This window comes from Python bivittatus, unplaced genomic scaffold, assembly GCF_059951505.1.
Source record: "Python bivittatus isolate LINGU-HERP-01145 unplaced genomic scaffold, Pbiv_v1 ctg000840_np1212, whole genome shotgun sequence".
In the NCBI taxonomy this organism is placed as follows: Eukaryota; Metazoa; Chordata; class Lepidosauria; order Squamata; family Pythonidae; genus Python; species Python bivittatus.
This window is the reverse complement of record NW_028277113.1, coordinates 44,222,030-44,249,311: the sequence shown is the minus strand read 5'-3', so window position 1 is coordinate 44,249,311 and position 27,282 is coordinate 44,222,030. Positions and strand designations below refer to the sequence as shown.

The following is a 27,282-nucleotide window of genomic DNA, read 5'->3' as shown; positions in this document are numbered from 1 at the left end:
TCTTTTTGTATCTTTCTGCTTTATTCCTCCTACTGTATCAAAGGACTCACAACTTGAATGGAAATTATTGCAGTAATATGTGGGACCCTGTGCGGATAATTATATCAACCACGTTGGATGGATTTGCAAGATTTTGGCATGGTAAGCAAATGTGTATTAGTGAGAAACTTAGACTCTTATTACAGAATGATCTATATTTGTTGGATCACATCAATGGGACTGTACTTACTTAGATAAGGGATGTTTTAACTCACAGCATTTTGTGTCAGTGTTCCATAGATTATTTATTTATTTAATACATCTATATGGCTGCCCATCTCACTGAATGAGACTCTGGGCAGCATGCAACCAACAGTTAAAACAATATTTGTTTTTAAAGTATTGTTAGCTATGTAAGTCCTCTGATTACCAATATGCATAACACAAAAGCAGTAAAAATGGGAACATTGACCAACATCTAGAGTGCTCTCCCAAATAATTTCATATAGGTTAGTCTTTAACACATTTTACTTATTTCTTGAATATTTGCCTCACTTTCCTTTATGTGCCTTTGCTTCCATGAATGAATGAATGAATGAATGAATGAATGAATGAATGAATGAGTGTGTGTATCTATCTATCTATCTATCTATCTATCTATCTATCTATCTATCTATCTATCTATCTATCTCTGTTTATCCTGTGGGCAAGTAAGATGGGAGAAGTGAGATTTTGGGAATTGGTTACATGGTCCTTTGGATTTTGCTGTTAGCTGTAGAACAGGGTTGGGCAATTACTGAGCCTTCAGATGTCAAATTTCAATTCCTGGTAGTTGCAAAGCTAATGGTGAATGTTGAGTCTGCTGCCAGTTCAAGATAGAGTTAAGTCTCCTGTCAGTCATCTACCACTGTTGCTATTTGCCTACCATTATAATTAGTTCTGGCCTTTTGCTATTCGAGAATTCTTCAGCAACACTGAATGTTGCTGAAGCATTTTGTTGCCCTGGTGGGAGAAGTTCATTGGAGGGGACTCCAGTCTTGCTCTGCCTTTCAGCTTCTACTAACTCAATATGTTTGTATATTATGATTTGGTGAAGGACTACACAGACAATATAGCCTTCATTGCATCATAAGATGCTTGGAAGGTGAAACTTGCCACCAACAGAAACACAAAAATGCCAGCAGCGTAATTTCATTTGCCATTTTTATAGAAGAATGAATTTGCATTTTGGTGCAAAACTGAAGGATTGGGAAGAGACTTTTGTTACTGACTAACTAACCAACACCAAATGGCTGATTATTTTCAGTGCTCTGCTTTTGGCCAGGAGGAGCAGGGGCTCATTATCTATTGGTTCAGTTCGCTGTAAGTGCTACAGGTTTATAAATACATCTGCTTCGATAGTATCTTGCGCTGTCTTTACAACTAAAAATTGGAGCATCCTTGTCAATACCAGCTGAGTTTCAACTGTGGAATCAGAAGGCTTGAGTGACAGGCTTGTTATCTGCAGGTGCTCAAAGTTTAAGCATCATGGCATAGCCTTTTCCCTGCTGCCAAGCATTCCTCAAACTGTTTGTCTCTACCACAGGAATCCACTCTTTTCTCCTACCAATGAAAGCATTCCATAAGCAGAATTCTGCTGTGGGTATTCTGATTAAAGAAGTGAGAAAGTCATATTTGCTGGTTCTTCCCTCCTGTAAAATCTATCACATTCTGTACCATGTTCTTGGGTGGGGTGGATCCAAACGCTGAGATAGACCTTGGGAGGCAAAAAAGACTTGGGACCAGGTAATTAAAGAAATTGCTTCCTCTCTTGCTCAGTCACTGGGATGTTTCAGTGATGGATTTTTTTGAATAGTTAAAGAGATAAAACTCAAGTTCAGTTCAACTTGTAATTATTCTAGGCATGTGCATGCAGTTTTCTTGGCAACAATACGGAAGTTGTATTACTGTCTTCAGAGACAGCATTTTGTTTGTTTGCTTAATTTTTCCAGAGCAGCCTACAGCTCTGGAATTTTCTGATAGCTGCCCATTCAAGTACTAACTAGGTCTGACTCTGCCTTCATCAGTCAAGGTTAGCTAGGTGCTACCACTTGCTATGACTCCATGAGTGAAAGGAGTCCTTAATTACACAGGGAACAGATCCTTAATCCAAAATACTATGTTTCACCATAGACAGCCACTTTCAGTGCATGGGAATTTCAGGGATATCTAAAATATAATTTCCAGTAGAAATATTCATGTAAGAATATGCATGATAGCTTAATTACTGCCTAATTGATTTACATAGTATAATATGGAATAACAATTGGTTTATACCTTGCATTTCAAACAGGTTATGAGCTACATGGCACAGAAAACATACCAGATGGGCCAGGCCTAATTATTTATTATCATGGAGCAGTTCCTATGGACTACGTGTACTTTTTGTCTAGATTATTTATTGAGAAGCGCAAGTGTTGTTATTCAATAGCAGATGACTACCTTTTCACATTTCCAGGTGATGTTTATAAGTTACATTAATATGTGTGATGGTGAAATATTTCATCCATTTGTTTTTCCAAACTTTAGGAAGTTTGAAGTATAGCTTTTTATATGATCAGTTTCCTGTGTTGGTGGCCAGCAGCTATCAAACATTCTCAACACTCATTTTGGAAAACATTTTCCATTTGCTAGAAATTGTTAGTAGTGTTACTGATTTAGAAGCGTGTTAAAGTATTAAACGAAACAAAAGAATAGGAAATAACGTTTCCTTCTGTTGAATCACATTCTTATCTTTATCATCAAACTGGCAATTCTGTATAGGCCTCTGACATAAGTATGACATAAGCCAAGTCTAGTCAATTCTCAGGATAGGTTCCTCATGAAAAGAATATGGAGTAATAAAGAATAGGGTCATTAGTAGGAGCATGCACAAAACAAGCCCAAACACACTGCAGCTCTGGAAGTTTTGCAGAACCACTGTGGATGTGCCAGGGTTCTAGCAGAGAGAAAACCTGGAATAAACCCTTAGAGATCCTGGTGTAATTTTATGGGATAGTGTGCATTGCTCTTCCTTTCCCTGCTTCCTTCAGGAGCTCCCAGCACAGATGATGATGGTGATGGTAATTTATTAAACTTGTATGCCATCTGACTCTTCCCTCCCCTGTCTCCCCTCAGATCTGCCTCTATCAGTGTTTAAGCATAGTGCATTCTACCCACTTCCTTACTCTTCTAGCACTTTCTATTATTTCTCTCCTCTGCTTCCCCTCAGCCACTGGCCCCCTCACTTTCTCAGTGCCTCCCCTAACCTCTTTACCTTCATCTCCTTATCCACTGCTGGCATTTTGGTCCTTTCCTACCTTTCTCCCCCCTGCCCCCCACCACAAATCCTCACATCTGCCTGGAATAACTACCAAACACATATGTTGCAGTTAAAATACAAACTACTCAAAGTCAGCTATTCTGTTTCGCATATCCCTAGTTATTAATGAATAGGTGTCTTGGTGACTGTTCTGCCTCCTGAATCAAAGATGATATTCCTTAAATTGCTAGGCAGAAAAAATGGAAGTGAATATTCTCTTTGCAGGCTTTCAGGAACTTATTATACATTGCATGATACAGTTCACGGGTAAATTAATCTTTGGCATGATCCAGCCTGTCTCATATCATTACTGTACACTGAAATGTTATCTCACTAGTTGTTACTTTGTTCAATTTTTAGTAATTCCAGATGTAGGTACAGCTTCCAGTTGTCATGGATTAATGACAGCTTTGATGCCTAGCCTTAAATATTTGAGGCACAGGGTTCTTATTAGGTGTTCCAGAATGCAAAACTATATACATTTTCTTGGAGGTAAATTAGATTTAATTCAGGAAAACATACTTTTAGTAAATAAACCTAGGAATGTTCTTCATCACAGATCTGCATGAAGGAAGAAATCACTTAATAAATCACTTATCTGTAAAATGTGAGGTAATTTCTTTTTTAAAAAATAATTTTATTAAAAATTACAGCTAGAAAAAAAAATAATACAAACTACAAAAATATAGAAATAAAAGGAAAATACCAAAATGGAAAAAAGTATAGAAAAGAAAAAGAAAAAAAGTAACTTCCCCTTTCATCACAGCAAGTAAAAACAATTTTAATAGCTTATCACCATCTCTTAATACAACATATAATCTCTTCACCCCATAATTCATCTCTTAACTAATAAATAAATAAATAAAAACCCAAAAGCCTTGTCATTCGTTCTTTGCCAGCAAAAATTTATTTATTTATTTTATTTTATTTTTTTTATATTTCAAATTTGGTCACTGCCCATCTCACGAGGAGTGACTCTGGGTGGTTTAGAATAAAAACAACAAATAAGTATTAATTGAAATACAACAAAAATAGTATAAAAATACAATAAAAACCATATACATAAATGATATCTTCTAAGGTGCTGCTGGTAGAAAATATATTAACATACAGGAGCATCTTCAAGGTGCTAACCACCCCCAGTAAAAATCCAGTAAGGGAAACCAGATATAACTAATTTTCTATTTTAACCTTGATCAAATAAGCCAACCCGGTATTATTTACCTGAATTTTCAATAATCTTAATTTTTAACCTCTTCAAATATAGTCCTAGAGCTTGTTTTCTGTTTTTCTTTTCTTTTTTTCACCCAATAATCTTTCAAAACTTTACAGACCTCTTTTGTACATCCAGTAAGTAAAGTCTGTCCTTTTTTAAAATCTCATAAAGTCTTTCAAGACTTTAACAGACCTCTTTTGTAGACCTAGTAAGAAAAAGGTATCCAAATCACTTTTCTGATTCAATAATTGTACTGTACATCTCTTTTAGGCAATGAAACATCCCTTGGTTTCATTTGTATATCCAGTATATATCCTTCCCATTGCTTGACATTTTAAGTCCACATTCAAATTAATTTAAAACTTATCCGTTGTAGCTTGTTCTTCTGTAACTTCATTGGCACATGATCTGTCTATCAAATCAAGTAATTTTGAAGACCAATATTCAAACACATCCATTAAGGTTTTTTTCTCCATTCTTTATTTCCTTGTTAATAAAATGAATGTATTATCCTCTAGCTCCCTCTAGTGTCAAACCTTCAAGGTCCCATTATCATGTTTCCTCTTAAAAGAACCCAAACAATTGCCATTTCCTATGAGAACAATTATTCTAATTAATTCAAAACTATAATTCCAAGTCTGTCTGGACCCTTAATCTGTTATTAACTTTCCAAAATCCATATTCTAAGCACCCTTTTGCTATTTAATCCAAAAAATAATATTTTTCCAGAGTTTTTAAAATCTCCAAGGAGAAAGCAACTCATCTGATGAATACAGTAAAACCTTGCTGATCTGAAGGGTCTTAATATTTCTAGAACAATGAAAAAAAAATAATCCAAAAAATGATTAAGAAATGAGGTTTGGTTGGTCTTTATGTCCTCAAAAGGCTGCATTATGAGCATGAGCTTAATGGTATCCCTTGACTCCCAGCCACTCAACTCATAAGACAACTGCAGAGCCACAGTTCCTGCAGTCTGCTCATGAGAAGTGGCTGTCCAAAGTCAGATGGGTTATCTCAACGATCTCTCCTTCCTCTGGAGAGATTTTGCCAGTCCAGATCCAGGATCCAGTCATGATTTTCATTGTAAAGGCAATCCTGCTGTGAGCAGGACATCAGCTCACCATGGCGCTCACCGGAAGTCCCCTAAATGTGAGGTAATTTCTTATCTAAATAGGAAAATTATTTTTAATTATTTTTGTAAGATTTATGTCCCTCCTGCATGAGCTCAAGGCAGCATGCATAGCACCAGCAGCATCTGCCTCCATGGTGATGTCCTCACACAAATGCCATCATGAGCTGCCATTCCATGTTTGTGTCCAAACATCTGATACAAGTATGTAAGTTGTGACCTTCATGGGATGCTATTCTCATGTATGTTTCAACCCTGCCACAGACTCCCATTCATTGTGCACTTTTTGCCAGAATTTCTCACAATAACAAGCCTAGTGACCCCAAAGTCACCCAGGGAGCTTCTGTGGCAGAGAGTGGACTGGCAGGTCCTAACCAGCACCTTAACTGCTATCCCATGCTGGCCCAACTCTAATCTGTGCCCCACCAGAAAATACCAGGACAGTTTAATTCCTCTTACTCCTTTCCACAAACAAGAAACAAAATTGTTCATAATTATGAATTAGGTATCAACACATAATTATGAATTAGGTGGTGTAAACTTAGTGCATCTCATCTTGCTTTGGCGTAGAGTTGAATTGCTATTGTATAATCTGTATTAAATCAATTATTAGGCTAATTTAAAAACCACACAATTCCATGCAAATTTCAGGTTCTCCAGGGTACATCATTAGCAAGATGGTTAACAAAGTTATATAAAATTATGCTGTGCCATTGTCCGTTTCATGTCTGTTTTTCAAATATCCAGATGGTCATGATTTTTGTACTACAGATTGATTTTCAGCATCTTAACCTCAATAAATTCCTGTACAGTATAAATTTTGAAAATGCTTTTATTTGGCCAAATAGGTAAAGTATTTCCATATTGACCTACCTTTATTAAAAATAATTTCAAAGTATCATTTCGTAATAGGTTCTGCAACTTTTAAAAAAGAAAATTAATTGAAAATATGTTAAATTTTCATATATCATATATACATTAAAATAAATGAAGACTGAAAGTATCTTTCCCCTTTATTTATTATCAGTCTGTGACCACCTATACATAGAAGACAGTATCTTACCCCAAATCAGCCCACACACTTTTAAATTCTGCTTTGATTCCCTCTATTACCTTAAGGTAAAGAATTAATATAAATTCATAGATGTTTACAAGCAGCATATTATTGTGTAACCTTGCACTTTCTTTCTCTTTTTCAGGTATTAAAGCATTAACTGGTGTGACAGGTATTATACAAAATAGAAAGGAAGAGTGTTTAAATGTTCTAAAGAAGGGCAAGCTACTCGGAATTTCTCCAGGAGGAATGAGAGAAGCACTTTTTAGTGATAATTCATACAAGCTTGTATGGCATAAGCGTAAAGGTTTCGCTCAGTTAGCTATAGATACTAAAGTGGTAAGTATGGTGTTTATATCATTATTGCATATTTGCTGCTTACACTTTATCAAACAAAACATAATACTAAACAACTGGAAAACTTAGTTTTGTAAGGAAGTGTTGGGATAGGTTTCCTTGTGGATAACATCTGGCAATGTATATTTACTGTATCTGCTGCTTGAGAGTTAAATAGGTAAATAGTGGTAACTTTGGCTCAGAAAAAACTTCCTGTTTTATCTTTCCAAAGTTTGGAACAAAAGGGAATAGTTCTTGGCTTAACTCTTCATAGTTACACCACCAGAACTCTTTTCCTTCACTTAACCTAGGTCCATATCTCCCATTTTGCTTATATCCTTACATTCTGTGACTTTAGTGCTATGGCAGAATATACATTGTTCTTCCATTTTCTTAATGATGTAAATACTAAGATTAGTGGAATACTCATAGATGGCCTTCTGTCTAGGCACAACCACTCTCAAATATTTTCTTAACATTTAACAAATAAGTATAATTTTAATATTTTTGACTCTCTGAATATTTATTTATTTATTTTTATTAGATGTGTACCTCACCTTTCTACTGTAAAAGATGGACAAGTTTGCATTAATCATCATCATCATATTTATTTCGGCCAATGACCAATAAAAATAGATACAATAAAACGGACAACAATATTACCCCTTTCATCAATAACTACTAGGAACCATTTGTGGGCAAAGCTTACACATTATGTAGCAAAATTTTGCAACTTTTAAAGAAATAGATCTGTCCTGATTATTTAACAAATAATGCAAGTAAAAATTATCGGAATGCCTGGGGAATTTAAATAAAAGAGGGGTAATCAGCTGAAAGCGAATGTCCCTATAATACTGACAATACAAAAGAACATGGAGTGTGGTTTCAATGGCACCTGTACCACAGGGGCAGTATCGAATATCATAAGGGATTTTCCTGTATTTTCCTTCTAAAACAGCTGTAGGGAGAGCGTTAAATCAAGCTAAGGATAAAGCTCTCCTGAATTTTGGGACTGTAATATGATACAAGTATGAGATTGGTTTGCTCACTAGAATTTGATTGACTCTCCGAATAGATCTTCAGTTGTAAAATGGGGAGTACTGACCTATTCCAAAGATTTATTATAAAATAAGTTTAATATTTGGCATTTTGTGTATACAAAATGATGATTGAAGTAGATATCCAGTATGAGAGAGAAAGTTCTAAAAATTAAGTAAGGGCCAAGTTAGAATGGATAATGAAATTAATCATGCAAGTTCAATACAAGTAGAAATAGTTTAGAAATAGAGAACTTGGAGAGAAAATTAAGTCTAAAAAAATTGGGGTCCCTTTCTCTTAGATTCCTAACATTTCAATCTTTTCTGTTCTCTGATTTTTTTTTTTAATTTTACTCCCTCAAACCCAGTATTTTATATTATTTAATAATCAAGGGTAGGAGAGGAAGATATTCTAATCCCATTCAACTATTCAGAGTTCAGTTCATTTTTATACAAATAATAAGTATCATGAGTCTATCAGTATACTGCAAGGACTATCTTGCTTGTTAAAACAGAGAGCCTAGCGTGCTTGCAATAAAATGGGACTTTGGTTCCACTTGTGGCATGCTGGCCAAAATGACCAGCTGACTGATTTTACCATTAGCAGTGAATGCTGCATTTGCCACAAGCATACAAGCAATGGTAAAACTAATAACCTAATCTCTATCATCTCTACCTTGTTAAAAGCATTATATAAAATTCTCAATTGACCAAAGCAGGATGGGTAGTGGAGATCAGTATCTATGAGCCTATCTGGTGATGACTATAACACATAGAAGACTATGATTTGTAATAAAAGAGGAGTAAATGAAAGAGCATGAATTAAAAAATGAAAGAAAAAAATATATACATTTATATTTGTGAAACTAAGCAAAAAGGAGGGATGTAATAGATCTAACTGGTTGTCCTCTTCTCTTACCTCCCTCCTTTCCCATCATTATAGAGCTGTCCAGAGAACTAGTTCTTTGCATAATGTATCCAATATATGAAAATTTTAATCTGTTATTTGTGCATTGAGTGAAAACTCTGGCTTGATTAGTTCTATGATCCATTTGTTCGTTCTCTCTCTCTCTCTCTCTCTCTCAAACGTATCCCCGCCCATCTCCCCCCAATGGGGGGATGTTTTCCTGGCTATCTATGACTTTCTCAGGAATGTTGACCCCAAAGCATCGATACCCTTTCTGTCCTGCTTCTTTGTCCAACTGTCATTTCCTTAGAGTGTCACAGGAACAAAACCATTGCCTACACAGTTCTGATTTCTGTATGTCTAACATGTCACCCATCTGAATATCTTTTCCAAGGGCTTCATTGTTAGCCTACCAAGTGCTAGCCTGAGACATATTTCTTAACTGCTGGTTCCTTTACTGTTGATAGTCAGTCCTAAAGACAACTGCTTCAGTATCTTCATTGTCACTTCTAAGGTAGTTGCTGTGCCAGTTATTAATTTGGTCGTCTTTACAGTAAATCGTGGTTTCATTTTTCCACTGTGCTCTTTGACTTCATTACTAGAGCTTCAAGATCATTTGCATTTTCAGTTGTCAGAGGAATGTCATTAGCATAGCACAGGTTATTGATTTCTTCCTCCAATATTAAAACCACACTCATCTTCTAGTCATCTTCCAATCTAGCCTCCCTCATTATATACATGTTCTTGCTGTTATAACATCTCTTTCACCTCCTTGTACCAGAGTTTGATTTCTGTGTTCTCCATCTGGTGGTGTCCATATGGTGATGTGTTAGCAATAAGGAAATCACTGGAGTGGCAGAAAATTAGTTTTTCTCAGGCTTCATTTCTGTTTCCTTGGCTATACATCCAACTATATTTCCCCCCCCCCCAAAGTCAGGTTAGCTCCATCCCTGTTAACATTCCAGAAATCCCTCAAGACCTGGTTATGTCATTAAGCCTGGAGGTCCCAGGGAACTGGTGACATTCTAAGATTCTAAGGTTAATATTCACTCTTTCCTGTGCCCTGTGATTTGTATATTTAAATGTTTAATAATGATTGTTTTATATTTATAATTGTTTTTATATATTGTTTTACCTGATCATTGTATGCAGCCCAGAGTCACTTCTTGTGACATGGGTGGCTATATAAATTTGATTGATTGATTTGATTGATCGGTCTATCTATCTATCTATCTATCTATCTATCTATCTATCTATCTATCTATCTATCCATCCCTCCCTCCCTCCCTCCCTCCCTCCCTCCCTCCTTACTATTTCTAATTTTGACATTCCAGTCTCCAACCACAAGCTTATATGTTCTGTGAATTTCAGATGGAACTTAACAAAAAAACTCTATCAACCTCTTCTGCATTTATGGTTGGAGCATAAACTTGGATAGCCATCATATTAAAGAACTGTCTACTAAATATAATCAATATTATTCAGTCATTGACAGTAGTATACCTATGTACTGTCTTTGCTGTATCCTTCCTATGAAAACAGTGGCCTTGCTCCTTTGTTCTTAATGACTTAAGTAGTAAACAGGATAATTTTCTGTCTGAAAGTGTTCAGTTTACTGATGCTTAAGATGTCAGTGTGTAATTGATTCATTTAATCTTTCATTATGTTGAGCTTTCCCATGTTCACACTTCATACATTTCATGCTCCCGCTATAATTTTTATTTTTGCAGCTTTGGATTTCCTTTTCATGTAAGCTAGATGTCCCAAAGGCTTTAATTTAGCTGCATCATAAACAGCATCAACATATCTTTTCAATATTCTGAAAGATCTTCAATAGCATTTTGAGTGCCATCCACCTGATTGGCCCATCATCTGGCACTATATTGTCAATTACTCTATACATCTGTCCATGTGGTTTTCTTGGTAAAATACAGGAGTGGTTTACCTCTGCCTTTTTTTGTGCCATGTGAAATGATGTGTTTGCCATTGTCACTAAAGTGAGTACAGGTAGTCCTTGCTTACCGACCATTCAGCGACTGTTCAACCGAAAAGGAACTTCATGGCTGATCCTCAAAATTGTGGCCATCGCAGTGTCCCCATGGTCATGTGATCACCATTTTGGCACTTTGCAATTGGTGGGCATTTATGATGGCCCCTGTGGTCACATGATTGCCATTTGCAACCTTCATAGCCAGCTTCTGACAAGCAAAGTCGATAGAAAAGTCGGCAGGAAGTCACAAGCTGTGGTAAGGTGACGTGCTTAATGACCATGGGTGATTTGCTAACAATTGCAGTGGGAACTGCCATCATAAGTCAGGCATGGTCATGTGACATTTCATTTTATGACTATGTAACTTAGTGATGGAGTTGCCAGTTTCAGTTGTGGGTGCTAAGTAAGAACTGTCTATATCCATCTCCAGCATCTTCTTATATCATTGCTGCCTAATATAGGCACCTGATTGCTTTAGCTGGGCAGCTGCAATGGCTTTTAAGCCTTGGGTGACCCTGCTGGGAAGATATTCACTTGGCCTACTCTCCTAGTGTTCTTCACTGATCCCTCCCAGGAACTCCTTCACTTCCACCATGATGAGGTAGCATAGCAGAACTTGAGGGAACTCTTCATGTATATATATGACCAAAAATGGAATATGAAATTAAAAGAATGATTATTTGAGTATTAATTATGAAGACTGAGTATTCACGAGAAAGATAATGAAGGATATATGGGTGATCAGAGGTTCTGAATACAGGACAGACTTTTTGTATTGTTAAGGGTGGATTTTGGGAACAACTGGACATGGAAGAGAAGGTAAGAAAGAAAAGAAACAAGAACAAAAATGACTGCAGGAAGAGAAAGTGTAAGTCCTGTATAAAAAAGTACAGGTAATCCTCAGTTAACCACTACTTCTTCAGTATTCAAAGTCATGAAAGTGCTGAACTAGTGGTACTTATGACCAGTCCTCGAAGTTCTGGCCATCCCAGCACCTCCACGGTCATGTGATCGCGAGCTGGACACTTGGCAATCAGCTTGCACTTACGATGGTTGCAGTGTCCCACAGTCATGTGATTGCCATTTGAGACAAGCATAGACAATACTTAATATACTTAATGGCAGAAAAGACAAAGTCAATGGAGAAGCCGGCAAGTAAGGTCACAAGTTGCTTGGGTAAGTCTCCCCAGCCCTGCAGCAGACATCCCCAACCCCTCCATGCTCATATAGCACTGGCTCCTATTGCACCCTCGCACATTTTGGAGCAGTCACTTACCTGCCCCCCAGCCTGCTTGTGAGCTGCCTGGGACTTGCAACGTCCTGCTGGCTTCCCCACTGACTTTGCTGGTTGGAAGCCAGCAGTAAACTCTGAGGAGGTCCTCACTTAACGCCCCACGATCCTCACTTAATGTTGGCAACAGGAAGCGCCAGGATTGCTGTCACTAAGTGATGCAGTCACATGATGTTGCACTTTATGACCACATCACTTAGTGATGGAAATTCTGGTCCCAATTACTGTTGTTAACCAAGGATTACCTGTATTAGAAGATTGTAGTGAATGGACTCATTCATTCAGGCCAGGCATGGCAAACCTTCCCATCCCCCAATTCATTCAAGCATCTCAAGATTATTAGGTGATTTCCACACACAGAAACAACAGATTCATCTAGGAAATGAATATGGGCAGTGGCTAGGAACATGTGAATGCAAGGAATACAAATCCAGAGTTGACCAGGTAACATGAAGGGGATTTATGGTCAGTTTAAAATCTAATCCTCAACGGAGTGGGGGAATAAAGCTGCTTAGACTTGCCCAGTGGATTCTCGATCCTTACTGATAAAAAAAACTTTGTCAGTTTATCTCCTCTTTGAAGTAAAAGAAAAAGCTTTAGTAATAATTTGTATTCAGATTACTTTGTTTTCAGGTATATTAGTCTGCTTTGGGAATTGTGGTATTTGGTATTTAACAGCCAGTTAATTGTTGTTTCTTGGCTAAGCCAAGTCTTGTAAATTTTGTTTCATCTTAACTATTTGAACCCAGATCCCATCCATCCATTCTATGTCCAATCTCCCCATAGCTTTCTATGGGAGATTGAGGTTTGAGGCACTATATTTTCATCAATATTATATGTCTGATTTCATCCCATTGTAATTGTTTGGGCACTTGGTGACCAAAATTGAAAGAAAATATTATTTTTGTTTTTTATTATCATTAAGAAAATAATTACATTTAATTAAGAAAATAATAACACATTCTTAAATCACAAGTTTTAAGCTTTTGTTTTCATCCCCTTAAAAGGAGACAAGGTTGATGCTCTCTGGCCATACATCTCAAAGCTACTTAGGCCAGGACATGACATTACAGAGCTGGTGTGTTGTTGTTATTTTTTTTATTATTACAGATGAAGTTGTGCAGATTGAATAGATTTAATAATAAAACTGATGAAATGGCTTGAGAGGAAACTGAAGTGAGAGAATACTGGAAGAATTATTTTAGAGATTTGTATGGGAATGATAGTAGTATATCCAAGAGTTGAAGTGAAGGCTATAGATGTTAGTGTCTAAGAAAAAAAAATCTGATGAACAAAAGGTCACACTGCTGGTTTATGTAGTATAACTGTAGAAACATTAACATGTGGATAACAACAACAATTCATAGCATTTATATGCCGCCTGACTCCCAGCGACTCTGGGCAGAGATTTTAGTGGCTCTGTGACTTGTATAACATATGTGTAAAGACTGCATGCATGCTTATGATTGGAAGAATGCTGTCAATATTCTGTTGTACAAAGAAAAAGAAAGAGTGAATGCAAAAACTATAGGAGAAATACAGTGGTAGCTTGGGATACGAACACCTCTACTAACGAACTTTTCGGGTTACAACGAGCTCCAGCCGCAAAAATTTACCTCGATGTGTGAACTCCGCCTTGGGGTACGGTCATTTTTCTGCCCTGACACGTGGTCCGCGGCCATTTTTCCGCCCCTGACATGTGGTCCGCGGCCGTTTTCCCGCCGCGCCGCGCCCGGCCGTTCTCCCGCTGCGCTGCACAGCGCCCGACCATTCTCCCGCCCCTGACGCGTGGTCTGCGGACGCCAGAACGGATTAACGGTAATTACATTGAACCTTATGGGACAATTTGCTTTGGGGTGCGACCAAATTCGGAGGGTGGAACGGATTAACCGGATTTACATTGAACCCTATGGGGAAATTTGCGTCGGGTACGACCAACTCAGGATACGCCCAGAGTCACGGAACGCATTAAGTTCGTATCCCAAGGTACCACTGTAGTTTGATAAGCAAGTCTGGGAAGGCATTTGGCAGAATTCTGATTGAAAGGGCACAAGGAATGACAGTGAGAAAAATTTGGGAAGTGGAGTGAGGCTTTATGCCAGGCAGAGAGTGTGCAGATCAGATTTTTATTCTTAACTGAGAAATGTATGAATGTGAAAAAAAAAAATTGCATTTCTACTGATTTAGAAAAAGCATATAATTAAGTGAATAGAGTTGAATTACAGAGTGTTTTGAGTGAAGTTGGTTACTGAGTGCTGTAAGTGATATTTATTTAACAATTCTCTATATTTCTATATCATATATTAGACTCCTAGGTGTTAATAATATTATTATGAAAGTAAAGCATGGGTGAGAATCAATGGAATATTTTGCAAATAGATAAACGTTAAGCAGGGAGTAAAACAAGAATGGGCAATGTCCCCCTGATATGTTTGTTAAATGTATTTTTGGATAAAGTATAAAGAATGCTTGTGTCATACTAGAGGAGTATTAGTTGGGATGTGAATGTACGTGTACCTCTGCATATAAGTGAATTCATGTTGTTAGCTGAAAATCTGTAATATTTGCGGCAAATATTAGAAAATGCAGTGAGCTACATGATTCTGTAAAGTAATGCATCAAAGGCCATGCTAGTTGTCTTTAATAGGGAAAATGGAATGAATGATTTCAAGTTATACTTAATGGCAAAAAAGTAAACCAAAAGTAAAGCAAAAATTAAACTACAACTTGGGTAACAGTAAAATGTTTACTAAAGATTAGAAAATGAAGAAATGTTAAGATATGCAAATGCTAGTGCAGAGGCAGAGGGCAGTATGTAATCTGCGGTGAGGAGTGAATGTTTGTCAAAAGGAGTGAAAATAACTATAATAATAGTATATTATCAGAAAGTTGATATTTACCAAAATTTGAACCTATAGGATATGGGGAATAGTGGCATATTCCTTGCAGTATATTGCTCCATGTTAGCATTGAACTCAAACTAGTTCTTAAGAAACATAGTGAGTCCACCTTTTATGCCATAGCTTTCTCATAAATGAACAACACATGGTGTCAGAAGTGATGCTGAATTCTTCTGCAGCAGTGATGGATGCTAGAGACCAAGGTTTGGTAAAACCAAAAACAAACCTTTTAAAAAATGTTCTGTCGGTTTATTAAAAGGGGAGAATGTGAAGATGGTTTGGGTGTTATTTTATTCCAGGAATATGAGTCATGGCTGCCCATTGCATAGGCATCACTGACATACACTGACCCTCAAATGTATGTTCAGATAGGAAGAAAAAAAAAGACACCTGGATTGCGGTTTGGTGCAAACAACTTCATCTACATATGGAAGGAAATTTAAGGCAAAAACCAATCATCAACATACAGAAGAGAGGTCTAATTAACTCTCTATTCCAAATACAACAACTATTGGTGACACTTCAGTAGTATGACTTTGACCTCAGTTTTAACCTAAACAAAGATTTAATAATGGCAGATGCTCTATCTTGAGTATACCTCACAGATCAAATGGTGCATATCAAAGAGGACTGTAGTCCTGAAATTCATGTGAAAGGCACAAAGTGAAGACAACCTATGAGCCATCACGCGTGGCAACAAATCACAGAGGCCACTAAAGCAGACATCTTAAAAGAGGTTGTGAGGTAATTGAGGACATGTGCAGGAGCATGCAAGAATACTAAATTGTTAGTGGAAGAAATGTTTGAATGAAAACAGCCTACAGACAATCAAGCAGAACGTATTACTATTTTTAGAAAATAGCAAATGGGCATGCCACGAACCAAAGATTCCAGGCTATTATTGTATATCCTCTATATTTCCAAGAATGTGTTTAGACTTCTCATTTTCTAAGAAAAAAATATTTAAGAAATATATGCAGTCACCCATTTTAACTGGGTGGCTAATAAGTATTGGATGGTTCAACATAGGTATGTCTCTCAACAAAGCACTGGGGTTGGGCGGGGACACAAAAGTAACCTAGGATTACAGAGAACATCCTATGGGTTGTGGGCTGCAATCTTAATAAGTTCCATTCTAATAAATAGGTCTTTTTGTGACTTGTCATAGCCACATGGAAGCTATTTTGTGAATGTGCAATAGGAAACTTTTATGAGAGCACTTGCAGCAAGTTTACAAAATTCTTGCATGCCACTGGCCCTAAAAAGGTTCACTGCTCTTTCTGGGTGACAAAGATTATTCCTTCCATTTTAGAAAGATTGTCTATTTCTCATTAACAGACTTCAGTACTGCCCATTCTATACTAGTTGAGTTTCTCTTTATAATTTGTGATTTAAAAAAAAGCCATTCTAGTTCACCAGATATATACTACAGAGAAAGAACACTTGAAATAATCAATTATATTATGAGTATTGAACATTGTTCAGTGCAAGATATAAGCTAGATATTCTTGTTATATTATTGAGTGTTTGAAAATGTTTAATGTGAGTGATTGATATGTGGTCCAGACATTGCTACACTGTAGTTGGTGTTGCTAGTCTCATGTTTCTTTTCAACATGGGTGGAAGATTATGAGGGAGAAGGGCAGCAGCCTAAATATTCAGAAAAATTACAGTCCGTCATTGATAATAATTATGTGTATCTTAAGTGCAGGTTGAGTTAGAAAAGAGAATGTTAGGTATGTACATCAGAGTTAAGAAAGATCGGTCAAAAATTATGATACCTGCTCTGTGAAAAGACCTCAGTGTATCAAAATAAGAGGTGCCCAAGAGATTTAATACTTATCCAACTTGTATGTTTTTGTGAGGAGAAGAGTGGCTTGAAATGGTGAGGGACCTTGGCTCCTACCATACATATTCAAAATGGCCACATATGCCTTTTGGAACAATAGGAACTGATGACCTGACGGGCTCTTAAACTTTATTTTAAAAACTATCTCTTTTTTTCCCTTAGCCTATAATCCCAATGTATACACAAAATATTCGGGAAGGATTTAGGATCCTCGGACAAACAAGTAAGGCATACTTCTACTGAATATTTGAATTTGAAAATTATTTTGTTCTTCAATCTATATATCTGTGGTTTGCATACCATTTAGCTCAGGGATCCTCAAACTTTTTGAACAGGGGGCCAGTTCACGGTCCCTCAGAATGTTGGGGGGCCGGACTATAGTTTGAGGAGAGGAGGAGAGCCACTGTACCTGGCATACCTGTCATGTAGAATAGTCCGGCTCTGCGATCTCCCTCCTCGTGCATCGCCTGCAGCTCCCGACACAGCCCCGACACTTCCCCTTCTGACAGACAGCAGCGCTGGCCAATCAGGTGGGTGGGCTGGATAAATGACCCTGGTGGGCCATATCCGACCTGTAGGCCATACTTTGAGAATCCCTGATTTAGCTACAATGTAAGACATCAAGAGGACTCTAGCCCAATTCTCTTTGGGAAGCAAAGTTTAACTGAACTCATGGTTGAGCCCACCAGAGTAATATAATGATAATCATTTTTACTTTGTTATACTTTGAATTGCCTTGATGAAGAAAAGACAGAATGGGGGAGGGAGGGGAGTTGCATGATGATAATTCTAGCTTTTAATTACAGGAATGATGCATGAAGGCCTCTCCAGAGTGCTTTGGAAAGAGTTGAAGTTCTGTTACTGTTTTGCTATACTCTGTTCTCTGCTCTTTGCTGATACTGAAGAGCAATGTTTGAGAAAAAAATGTAGTAAAGTGGAAGTATTTACTTGTGATTTGTATATTGAAGTTCTGCCTTCCAATCCTTTTAATTAAATCTTTACACTCCAGATTTCTTATTCATTCATCCCTATCCTGAGCGTCCCTGTTATTTTATGCTATAAATTGATAATCTGATTTCTGCCTTGTTAAAACTTAGTTGTAGCATTTCCATGTAGAGTTTTTGTGGCAGTTGGAAATCAGAACCGGATTTATCAGTTCTCACAGAACCACATTTATTCAGGAGCTGAATAAATTTATTACTAGCTCCACTATCATGCTATGCAATGTCTGTTTATTTGAAGCTGATTAACCTGTTACCCCTTGCAGAAATCCTTTTCTTCCTTGATTGTTACCTTGATCAGACTATCAGCAAGTTCTCTCAGTATCTCGAATGCAATTCATTTGACCCTGGAGACTTAATTTCATTCCAGGTAAACTCCATGGCCATGTTTCTTTGAGTCTTGAACTTCAATCCTTCTTCATTCTGTTCTTTAAAATTGCCTGGTGGAACATGCCTCTTGCTGGAGAAGATGACGACCAAATAGCTATTTAGTTGCAGTTTTTTTCTGTTAGTATTTTGCTGCCTTGATTAAAGACCTGGTATACTAATCTTTTCCTTCCTTTTATTTTGAACATATCCAAAGAAACCACTTCGTTATTCTTAATAAACTTCACCAATTTCAGCTCATTCTGAATTTTTTTTTTTTTAGTTTTCCTTACACCCAGTCTAAATTAGAAGCTATTTGTTTAATTTTTTCTTCATGATCAGTCCCTCTTTCCAACTCCTGTGTTCTTTTTTGTTTTCATAACTGCTTTTTCTGTTGCTTTCCAATTTTTTTCTCATTTAAATTGTTCACAATTATGTTTTTATTAAGTCCTTTTTTAAAAAAAAGTCTTATTCCTTTTTGAGTTCTGCAGTTTGTTTTAGAAAGCATCATCCACATCTTCTTGGTTAGGTTTACATGATGGACCCTACAGTATCTTGGTGGTATTGCAAAGTTAATTTAGTTTGTATTTTTCTCTTTCACTGACTGGAAGAATAGTTGAGAACATCCATCACCTTGAACTTCCTTCCTCAGTTTTCAAAGTCCATGGTAATATATTTACATCCTTTCTTTGCAAGTATATTTCATCTGCACATGGATAAAAAAAAGTAGTAATAGTCACTGGACTTGAGAGGTCCTGATAAGCCAATTCAAGGTATTGCACTGCTTTTTAAGCAGTTGTAGAGTGGAAATATAATGGAATAGAAGGGCCTATCTTCCTTCTCTCTCTCTCCTGATTTTTATTAACTTAGGTTTTATTCTGAATAAGATCTACAGTATGTCCATTCTTGAGTTTGTTCCTATACACACTAATAACGAAAAGTTGTAAGTTGGGTGCTTTCAATTGGGTTCACTCCTGATGAATATCTGGGCAAATGCTCACCTTCTTGACCTGTCTCCAATAATATTTTTTCCAAGGACATTCTGGTAATCACTTTAATCCCATCTGTTCATTTTATCTACTATCATCCTGTTTCCCTCAACTTTGTCAAGACAGCTTTTTTTTCTAGCCTATATTAGTTTGTATCAATGTCCAGAGTGAATTTCTACTTGTTGTTCATCATCTTAAGGCTATAGTAAGCTTTTATTTAGACCAGAACTGATAGACCAGTGGTTCTTATAGTATTGGTACATGCTACTCCTAGTAAGCAAACCCATAATTCAAAGGTATTGATACTTCTCAGCTATAAATTACCGCTGAGAAAACCATTGCTTTACTCTTGTCACTGAAATGTCCTTATCCTTATGATCTTGTCTAAGTTTTTTCAATTCCTGCTATTGTTCTTTATTAACAGTAACTCAGTGTAAAGGAGATCATACTTTGATAGCAGATAATCTGATGTCCTAAAGAAAAGGGGGCATCCTCAGACACAAGAGCACCAATAGCACCTCTAGATGTTATCCATAAAACTTTCAAATTACATTTTTAATTTTAAAATTACTAAAATCTAGAAACTGAAAAGATTACCATCTGCTGCTTTGGACAAAGAGTTGCTGCTGGCACTCCACATCTTGAATTATAATTATTTTACCTTAACCCTTCCTCTAATCCCTCAACCTCAATAAATTTAATGCCCAAATCGGCAGACTGAACTGGTTCTGTTTGCAGATAATCACAGCTTCACCCAACTCTGAGTTTGCTGCTACCTGGAAGGGGCTTTTGTGTAGAGAAGACAGCTGCAGGGCTGAACCTAAGAGTTGACACTCATGGTGAAACAAGCACAGAAGACATATTGCTAGATGTTGGGATTTTCTATGAGCTAATGAAATTGTGGTGTTTTTTGTTTTTATTGTGTCCCTGAAGAAATTTAACAATTTGTCTCAACACTGACAAGAAATGCTTGGCATATGTACAGCCTCTGCTTTGCTTGGGATAATTCCCTCATGTTCATTCTGTGGTCCCTTTCAAATTTAAAGTTTCTTCACAGTCTGAAAGTCACTTCATGTAAATAATAGATAAACCAAGTGTGGGATCAAGTTAGTGGCTCGTGTGCTGTTAGGTGCACGAATCTTAACAACTAAGAATCTAAATCGGGAAGTCTATTTCTACAACGGAAAATCTATTTGGAAAATCTCTTTGGATCTATACAATGCTCAAGAGGAATAAAGTCATGGAGAAAGATTCTAGCACCGTGGTGATCTGCAAAGTGTGCTCCTGCCCGAGGATGACTCCAGTTGTACCTGCACCAACTGCAAACTGATCAGATTACTGGAGGAGAAAGGGGAGGGTGTAGAGACATGTTGAGCCCCTCTGAAACTCAACCGTGAAAATGAGGATTTCCTGGAAAAGGTAGCTGTCTATCTACAAACTGAACACAGCAAGGAAGAAACAACTACCAGGAAAAGTGGGACCCTCGAGAAGAGATGGCAGCCTGTCACTCGGAAAACAAAACAAAACAACAAGAACCCCGAGAAGGGATAGAAGACTATCCCTGCCACTGGAGCTGAACAATCAACTTCATAACTTCCCCCTGGAAGAAGACATGCAGGCAAGGGTAACTGAACAAAGTTAGAGCAGCATTCTAGATTTTAAGAAAGCTGACTTCAACAAACTAAGAGAAAGAATAGGAAGGATCCCATGGATGGAAATCCTACAAGAAAAAACAGTTCCGGATGCTTGGGAAACTGAAAAACAAGATAATGAAGGCCCAAACAAAAACAATACCAGCAACAATAGAGAAAGAAAAACAAGAGATGCCTGATGAGACCAGCGTGGTTGCACAAAGAGCTCTTTGAAGGACAAAAAGGACAACTATAAAAAATGGGAAGAGGGGCTTTTAACTAGAGCAGAATACCAGCAAATAGTCTGAATCTGCAAGGATGGAGTCAGGAAGGCTAAGGCTCAGGAAGAGCTAAGACTTGCAACAAATGCCAGAAATAACCCCCAAAAGTTTCTTTCCATATGTAAGGAGCAAGAGGAAAGTCAAGGAAATTGTTGGTCCACTAGTGGGAGAATATGGCAAGAAGGTGTCAGGTAGCAGGGAGAAGGTGGAACTGCCTAATTCCTTTTTTGCATCTGTCTTTACACAAAAGGAAAAAATAGTCCAACCTGTCAAAATCAGCACCATGGGAGACAGAAGAGGAATGCTAGTTAAAATTTGTAAGCATATATGTAATTATTTTAAAAAATAGCAGTTTAAGTACCTCACTGGTTTCACATATTTTGAAAAAAATCAATCATAGGTGAATAAGTGAATATTTGCATTGCTATTAGTGGGATTTTTTTTTTCCTTTGCAGCTTATTTGCATAATTACTATTTAGCTTTACTTCCTGTGTATTCAAAGTTTTAGCTAAAATATTTTCAGTCTTTTGAACTGAAACATAGATGCACGCTATATGGGTATCTGCTAATTCAAATGGTAACAAAGAGAAATTCACTACATTTTGGTGAAATCATTGGTTGAATCGAGAGCAAGGCTTAGAAGAATTAAGCTTTGCCTGAAGAAGGAGACTGAGAAGCAATCTTCCTTATGCCCCTTTCCTCTGTCGTGTCTTTTGCTTGGGAAAAAAAAAAAAAAACTGCTCTAGATGACTGGTGCAACTCTGAACCATTGAACAAAACTGAAGAATGTAGAAAGAACTGGTAAAAATTCTCTTTTGTTGAATCCCGGGCTTCTGATGGATCCCACTGTCTTTTATAAAGAGCCTTTCCATTCATGAAATGACCAATCCATATGCAACCCATAAAATAGAGAATATGGTCTCATGTGGCAATGTCCTTCACATGTTAATCCACTATACAGATTCCTTGTTCTTCAGTTGAAACAGTGAACTTTGTTAAACCGGGTTCAACTTCCCCCTTCCCCCAAGGGAATGATATTTCGGATGCAATACACAAAAACAATGTGTGTATGTGTATATGCAGGTATGTATAGTGTTTATTTAAATGAATAGCTATGGGTTTATGACTACATTGCAGCTTAGGAGCAAATATAGTTCTATAGAATGATTCCAATAACATGTATTTTAGATATTTTAAACTGATTCAAATTATGTTTTAGTTTTAATTTTGTGTCTTTTAAAATAGCTTTAGCTAGGAGGCTATATGAATATGTTCGAATCCCCATCATCCCTCCATGTGGTGGATTTCCAGTCAAATTTCGTACTTACATTGGAGAACCCATTCCATATAATCCCAATATAACTGCTGTGGAGTTAGCTGCAAAGGTATGATTTGTTTAGCAATTTAAAATCTTCAATTCCTGCTTTGTTGAAAATATATTTCAAAAATATTTATATTTTAAATTAATGGATCATATTGATTTAATGTCTCACACCTTTTTATAAGACCTCAAATTATTCCTAGAAAAGTTTTTTTTTCATATTTTCAAAACACTGAGTGTAAAATCTAATAATGACCAAATTTTACTGTATTGCTAAACTGTGTGGAAGTTAACTTTAATGAGACAACCTTAAAACTGTAGGGTGTTTCCATGCAGATAGCTTCAAAAGAAATCAGCCAAAATATTATAGATGAGTTTGTATCTCATTTGAGTTGATTGGTCAATCCTAGCCATTGTGGATTCCAAACCATGATTTATAGATTCATATTATGATTTATAGATTAATGTATGAGGCTCTTGTGCCTTCAACAAGTTATAGTTAAAGTTAGGGATGCCTTACCTTGTTTTTTAATATAATTTTTATTAAGGATTATAATTACAATAGTAAAAACTAATACAAATTAAACTTAGAAAAAGAGAGAATGGAAAAAAAGAATATAAAGTGCAGGAAAAAAGAAAAAGAAAAGAAAGAATACAATAAAAGAAATATATAAAGAAGTGACTTGCAACCTTCATCACAAGTATAAACACATTTAATAACTCTTCACCCCCTATAAGGTTACAGATTCATCCCATATCTCATCCCTTATCTATAAGCAAATCCATAAAACATCAACTTTTCAATCCAGTGTCAGCAAAAGTCCACAAAGAATTTTCAGAACTTTGCGGAAAAAAAAAAAGTTTTATTTTAACCTTGATCAAATAAACCAACTTTATATTCCTTCTCTTTACTTCTAACAATTTTAATTAAATTAAATTAAATTAATTTAATTCAATCAAATATTGCGGTAGGATTTGATTTCTCTTCAATTCTTCTTTATCCCATTGCACAATTTTCTTCAAGATTTTAACAAGCCTCTTTTGAAGATCCAATAAGGAAACATTTTCCAGGTTATTCTCTTGCTTTATCATTTGTATTTCCCTTTTAAGTTTTAAAACTTCAGCCAGTTTCTTTTGTATATCCAGTAAAGCACCCTTTTCCAAATAATTCTCTTGGCCTGTCATCTGTAGTTCCACTTTCAGTACTTTCTCTGTCTTGTCAGATAAAATTTGTTCCACATCTGTCATTCCTTCATTAACATCTTTTAGACATAGTCTGTACATAGATGCAGACATCATTACTGACAGTGTTGATATTAGTTACTAATTTTTGGCTCCATTCTTCAAAGATCTCCTTTAATATTTCCAATGTTATAATGTTTTGTGTCATTTTGTAATCCTAGTATTAACTAACATCAAGAACAGGTTGTATTTTTTTTTCTTCTGCTTAGAATCTTTAGTCCCCTCTTGTGTTTCATTTCTAAAATCATTGCTTATTTTTGTTAAGGCTTACAATAACAAAGGATCCAGGATAGCTAAAACAAGTGTTTCCCATGAGAAGCTGTTTACTTTTTATAGTTAATTCTAAAATCTTACAGTAAAAGTAAATACTCCAAATTTATCTGGATCCTTAATCCATTTATAACTGTCTTAGATCAAAATCTTATTTACCTTTTTGCTGTTTATTTCAAATTCTTTAAGTTCCTAAGCTTGTAATTAATTTTTTCTTTTGTTCAAAGTTAAAGATAAACTCACCTGATGGAGACTTTACAAACTTGTTGTTCTGAAGGTCTCTAACAGCTTTAAAATGGTTAATAGGCAATTTCTGAAAGTGATTAGAAAGTGAGGTTTGCAAACTTAGTGTCCTTTAAAGGCTCTAACTTGCGAGCAAGATGGCTGATCCTGTCATCTCTCAGCACTCAGACCTGCAGAAAGCCGCTGTCCTGTGGTCTCCTTGCAAGAGGCACATCCCAAGCACATATGGGCGATCTCCTGTCCTCTCCTTATCCGGACAGGTTCTAAGGAACTGGTCTACTCACCACTTCCTTGGTCTTTGCTGCAGTTGTCGGCTCCGTGAAATTCAGTTCTCCATACCTCCCCCAGAAGTCCCCAAATTAGTGATGCCTTACTGAAGTACATGAACACAATTGTAGTTATTCTGTTGTTACATCCTTATTAGGTTTTCTGTAGTAGCAAAATGCTTCTTTATCCAAGAAGAAGCAGTGGAGGTGAAACCCAGTGTATATTAATCCCTTATAGCATTCAGTGAGGGAGATAAGGTATAATAATAAAAGACTTTGTGTTAAATACTCCTATTTAATGTGTGTCCGTAAGAGTCATAAATAATTGTTTTGAAGAAAATCGACCAGAAAAAACTCTGGCAATTGTAGGTAAAGGATCATGCTTCCAAGGTGGATGTCTGCTCAATTCTGAGAGGCCATCTAGGCATCTAGGTTTCTCGTAATGACAGTTAGGAAGTCTCACCAAGCAAGGCACTTAACTGTTTTCAAAGAAGTGATTATTCAAAATCACTGAAGTAAGCATATTTCAGTAAGCAAATCCATATTAAGAAATCATGATACAAAATTGTTTAATCTATATCATGTTGGTGAACTATAGAGAATGTTTTAAAAAGAAGCATAAAACATGTCACACTGAAGCCAGTCTATCTGTTTCTGCAGCCCATATTACAATTTTAGAAGGCCTTGAAATATATTAAATCAGGTATAATCCATATAATTCTACAAGTATCTAGTTATTTAATAATTTCTAAAATCAAATTTAGTTTACAGCCTTAAGGTAGCCTAGTCATCCATGATCTTTTGAAACAAACAAAATAATTAAAGCTACTGCAGATTATATTATACGGTTTTAGCTTTTAAAAGGGTTATTCAGTGTGGTTGAAAAACTCTGTAATTGAATACAAGACATTTTTGAGCCTGTTTCAACTGTTTTCTTTACAGTGTCTTAACTGCTTTAAGTATTTGGAGCTATCATATCTTAATCTGTGCCTGTGGTGGTTTTGTAAAGAAGAGGAGTAACCTGATAGACCTTATGTAGTGATGAAAAGGCCTGGGAATGGGAGGGAGAATGGACCCCTACATCATTTTTCAATATATTCCTAACCTCTATATTTTCCTATGAGAATAAAAAGGTTAAATGGTAGCAATACTTTTATATAATACTCTCCCTTTGTGCAAAGGGTCTGGCCAGCCTTGTGGGGACTCAGAACAAAGGGCTGGGTTTAGATAGTACTTGGATTTGAGACTACCAGGATGTAGTCTTCATAAACATATCATTTATTCTTCTCGTGAACTCTTCATTGCCAGTAGAAATGTGATCATGAAATGTTTTATTATTTCTTCCTTTTTCTTTAATTTCATTTTCAGACCAAAATTGCACTCCAATCATTAATTAAGAAACACCAGCAAATTCCTGGAAGCATTTGTCATGCTTTAATGGAAAGATTTCACAAAGAAAAGAAAAAGGAGTAAATTGGACAGATGCTATGATTAGGCAGAGTGAGGTAACACATTATTAATTATGACTGAGAATCATAAATAATATCAAAATTAATTTTTAATTTAGTATTATACTTTTTCTGACAAGGAAGGAATAAAGTATTATGCAATTTTTGATCTGCATGCAAAAAGAACTTAAGTGGCTTATCACAAGACTGTTAAGAAGTGGATGTATTCCCAGGTTGGAGTGTTAGTTAGAGACCATGATGTGGTTACAGGTAGGTCATGATTAGCATGAGTTCCAATAATGCGATATTCGATTTAGTGCAAATTGTAATTTGATAGGAGGTTGCATTTAATGAGACCCAACATTTGTTAATGTGAGGCGAGCACGTGCGCAGTTACAGTTGGGGTTTTAGACGCTGCTTATCTTCATGTATGAAAAATGGAGAAAAGGAAGATTCGGTCAGAGGAAAACACTACAAATTTAAAAAAGAAGAGGCTCCTTATACATTAGATCAAAGATTTCATGTAACTGAACAACATGAATGTGATCATAGTAATGCTTAAATTAGGATGAGATGGTGGAATGCCTGAATCTATGGTAGAATTTTTTTGTTTTGTTTTGCTTTCTATAATTACTCTATGACTTATATAATTATAAGCATGTTCTTTTTATCCTTTACTGTAATATTTCATTTATATGCATATAAACATTATGTTTAAAATTTTTCATTGCCTATTTCTGTCCACATGGAACTAATTACCATCTTTTCCTTAGAAATATCACTTTGAATAGTGTGAATTTGAATAATACTTCCATTTTGTGGGATTCATTAACCACACTAATCAAGACCTACCTGTATTATTTGTTTAGACTGGTTTGACTCCTTGGCTGTTGTTTATATTTTACATTGCATTATTGTATTGTTTTTAAACATTGTAAGCCACCCAGAGTTGCTATTGTAAGATGGGCAGCTACATAAATTGAAGAAATAAATATATATTTTTTTAAATTAAAATGTATATTGAATAAGATGCCATTTGTGCTGTGCCTCACTGCAATATGTGTTGGAGTGGATTGTCAATATCTATTTCATGGTAAAGAATTTCACTATTGGGTTTTTGTGAATCAGGCAATCTTTGTGAGATATCTTGAAGCAATATCTCACCAAGAATTTTTAACAAAGGAAATTTTTGTGAT

The 27,282-nt window shown here is 36.2% G+C and overlaps 1 protein-coding gene across 1 annotated transcript; it reads left to right on the top strand.

Moving 5' to 3' along the window:
* Nucleotides 1–68: 68 nt before the first annotated feature.
* Nucleotides 69–27,014, top strand: LOC103062822 (DGAT1/2-independent enzyme synthesizing storage lipids-like). The gene is made up of 6 exons (XM_025174164.2): nt 69–141; nt 2,312–2,476; nt 6,864–7,057; nt 17,191–17,251; nt 22,542–22,681; nt 26,007–27,014. The coding sequence occupies exons 1-6, from the start codon at nt 78–80 to the stop codon at nt 26,109–26,111; spliced, it is 729 nt and encodes a 242-aa protein (XP_025029932.2). The 5' UTR covers nt 69–77; the 3' UTR covers nt 26,112–27,014.
* Nucleotides 27,015–27,282: the final 268 nt, after the last annotated feature.